The sequence below is a fragment of the Peromyscus californicus genome, unplaced genomic scaffold, assembly GCF_007827085.1.
Source record: "Peromyscus californicus insignis strain IS unplaced genomic scaffold, ASM782708v3 Scaffold_8__1_contigs__length_139910024, whole genome shotgun sequence".
In the NCBI taxonomy this organism is placed as follows: Eukaryota; Metazoa; Chordata; class Mammalia; order Rodentia; family Cricetidae; genus Peromyscus; species Peromyscus californicus.
The window spans coordinates 54,219,088-54,222,229 of record NW_026294606.1 but is presented as its reverse complement, the minus strand read 5'-3'; the positions used below and the strand labels follow the sequence as shown (position 1 = coordinate 54,222,229).

General features: G+C 51.5%; 1 protein-coding gene across 1 annotated transcript; it reads right to left on the bottom strand.

Annotated features, from left to right (window-relative positions):
- Positions 1-201: 201 nt before the first annotated feature.
- On the bottom strand, positions 202-2,926 carry LOC128103256 (zinc finger protein 672). The gene has a single exon (XM_052727477.1). It carries the CDS (start codon positions 2,614-2,616, stop codon positions 1,210-1,212), a length of 1,407 nt encoding a protein of 468 aa, XP_052583437.1. The 5' UTR covers positions 2,617-2,926; the 3' UTR covers positions 202-1,209.
- Positions 2,927-3,142: the final 216 nt, after the last annotated feature.

The window sequence follows — 3,142 nt, the reverse complement described above, 5'->3', positions numbered from 1 at the left end:
TGTCTGTAAATGAAAATATGGGTAGGAAGGTGGATGGGCAGGATAAGAACATGCATATGGGTATGTATGTATGGGAGGACTGCTGTGTGAGGGAGGGTGCAAGTGAAAAGGAGCTGTATCCTGTCTTACTGATTTTCATGGGAATAACATTTTTTTTTTTTTTTTTTTTTTTTTTTTTTTTTTTTTTTTTTTTTTCACGAGTCAAAATAAATCTTTAAGTTGATTTTCTCAGGCATTTGTCACAGCAATGAAGAAACCACCACCAAAAGGGATGAGAACTTGGAACTCATTTTGACAAAGGGGTTGTTGGTGTCACAAACCCAAACAAATAGCAATGTTACCAGCTATAAGCAGTCATTGACCAATTCCAGGCTTTACATCCTGCCCTTGCCCAGGACTCCAGGGAACTTGTTTCCTCATGCCTTGAAGCTTCATCTGGAAAGAACATTCTTTTGTTTCACATGGTGTCACTGGGCTTTATGGACTTACACAATCTTAGGCTGCATCCCAAGGCAAACATTTCTTACCTGGCTAGAGAAAATTGTTCGAAGAGGCATTTGTTGGGGGAGGGTAGGGTTCTTTGTGTGCACATGTGCCATGGATGGTACATGTGTGGGTTCAAAGGATCAAATTCAGGTTGTCAGCTGGTGCCTTTACCTGCTGAACCATTTTGTTGGGCCCTAAGAGGCATCTTGTAAAAGGGCATATGGATGGCCAGGCTGATGAGTGCCTACTTTTGTGTTTTACCTTTTGAAGGGAGTCACTTCCACAGATCTTGGTCCTTTAGAGAAGGGAGCCATTCCACCCTTCCATACTGCAACTACGTCTCAAGCAAGAGAAAGCAGTAGAGATTAACAGGCAGATAAGAAACAAGAGACCTAACTGACCAAATATGTTGCCTGAAGAGCCAAGAAAGAAAAGCTCAGGCCCAACACCAAGGGAGAGCAGAGTGGCAGAAACAGAACACGAAACACCTCGTCTGTCTTGCATAGGGCTGTGGTATTGGTTCCTTGACTCCTAGGACTTTGAGCTGGGGAATACAAGGATGGATGATGGAAGAGCTGTTAGGGATCTTCGTTTAGAGACAAGGCAACCTAGGTGAGTACCTAGTAACAATGCAACAACAGCAGTAGGTCTGGCTTCCAAACCATCTGAGCTGTCTTTTCCTCAGGGTTGAATGTGTTTACCCAGCCACCTTATAGGGCCTGCTTAGCAAGTTTCCTGAAATGGAGACACTAGGAGCCCTGATCTCTCCTGTTCCGTTGGCCCTGTGAGGGCAAGGGGAGGACCTACTGTTACCTCAGTGACAACAGCGGTGGTGGTAGTGGCTGCCATTGCAGCTGCTCTAGCACGTCTGTGGGACCGCTGGTGCTGTGACAGTGATCGGCCATGGCTAAAGAATTTGCCACACTCCGTGCATTCTGCTGTCCGCTCACCTAGGTGTGTTTTTCTGTGCAGTGCAAGCTTGGAAGCAACACTGAAGGACTTGCCACACTCTGGGCACTTGTGTGGTTTATGGCCGGCATGATTGCGCAGATGCACATTGAGGTTGGAGATGCAGGTGAATCGCTTGCCACACAGCTCACAGTGGTAAGGCTTTTCCCCAGTGTGTGTGCGCAGGTGTTTGGTGAGGTCTGAGCGGTCTGTGAAGCCCCGGCCGCACTCTGGGCACGGGAAAGGCCTCTCCCCCGTGTGGCTGCGCTGGTGCACCACAAGGTCATATCGCTGTCCAAAGCCCTTGCCACAAGTAGGGCACACGTGGGGCCTTTCACCCTGGTGGCTGCGCTGGTGGCGCAGCAGTGTGGAACTCTCGCTAAAGCAGCGCCCGCAGTCGCTACATGCGTATGGCTTTTCTCCAGTGTGTGTTCGCTGGTGCCGCACCAGCGTGGCACTCTCCAAGAAGCCCTTGCCACATTCAGGGCACTTGTAGGGCTTCTCCCCTGAGTGCCTCTGGAGGTGTCGTGTGAGTGTGGAACTCTTGCTGAAGCTCTTACCACACACACCACACTGGTGGGCCTCAGCGCCAGGGTCGCTGAGGCTGAGGACGACGTGGATGCGGGAATGGTTCCGCAGCCCAGCACTGCTATGAAAGGCCCGTGGGCACTGTGTACAGTGGTGCAGCGGGCTGGGGGAAGGAGTGGTGGCAGTGGTGGTCTCTGGGGGGTGCACCCGTGCCAGGTGAAAAGGAAGAGCACTCTGCCGAAAGGAGCGGGAACACAGTGGGCAGCGGTGGGGCTTCTCAGGTGGGTGCTGTCGGACCCGATGCAGCAGTAGTGCAGGGATGTGAGGGAAGCGACGGCCACAGAGGCGGCAAGGGCAGGTGTGGCTACGCCTTCGGTGTGTCCCCAAGTGTAGGTCCAGCAGGCTGTTGTGACTGAAGCTCTGGCCACACTCACTGCAGACGTAGAGGGTCTGGCCAGCATGGGTCCGCCTGTGTGCACGCAAGTCTGAGGCTCGAGCACAGCGTTCACCACACTCGAGACAGCGGAAACGTTTGTCACCACCATGGGCACGTTCGTGCCGCAGCAGCACTGCACTGTACCGAAAGCTTTTGCCACACTCACTGCAGGAATAAGGCCTTCCGCCAACCGCCGCCACGCCAGGCGCTGTGAACATGATGTCCGCCTTTCCCAGTCAGTAATTTCTAGTTTTAAGGTCCGGAAAGTACCAGAGGGGGAAAGGCTGTGGCCTTGAAAACTGATCTGCAGATTCCTGGGTTTCTTCTTTCAAGAGCAGATGTCCCTGCCATTCCAATGGCAGGCAGCAGCTGGACTCATCATTGTGATCCCTGCAGGGAGGTCACCCTGAGTTCAGCACTGGCTGCAACAACTCTGGCTCATCCCATTATATGAGCAAAGAGGTCTGTTCCTGGGGTAGAAACCAGTCGCCGGAGGGCCGCTCCGAGCCGCGTTCACTTCAACGCGCTGCGGACCGGGAATAACATTTTAACCATAGTTTCATCACCATTTTCTTCATTTGGAGGCTAATTTTTACATCCTCACCAAAAACCTTGAAAAGTGGACAAGAGCTAGAAAGTGACCATGCCTTGAAAAGTCAATAGTGATGTTGAGAAGTATCTAGGTTCTCTATTGTTAAGTTCCAGAACTTTGAAAGGAGAGATGGGGTATCTTTATACATCCTG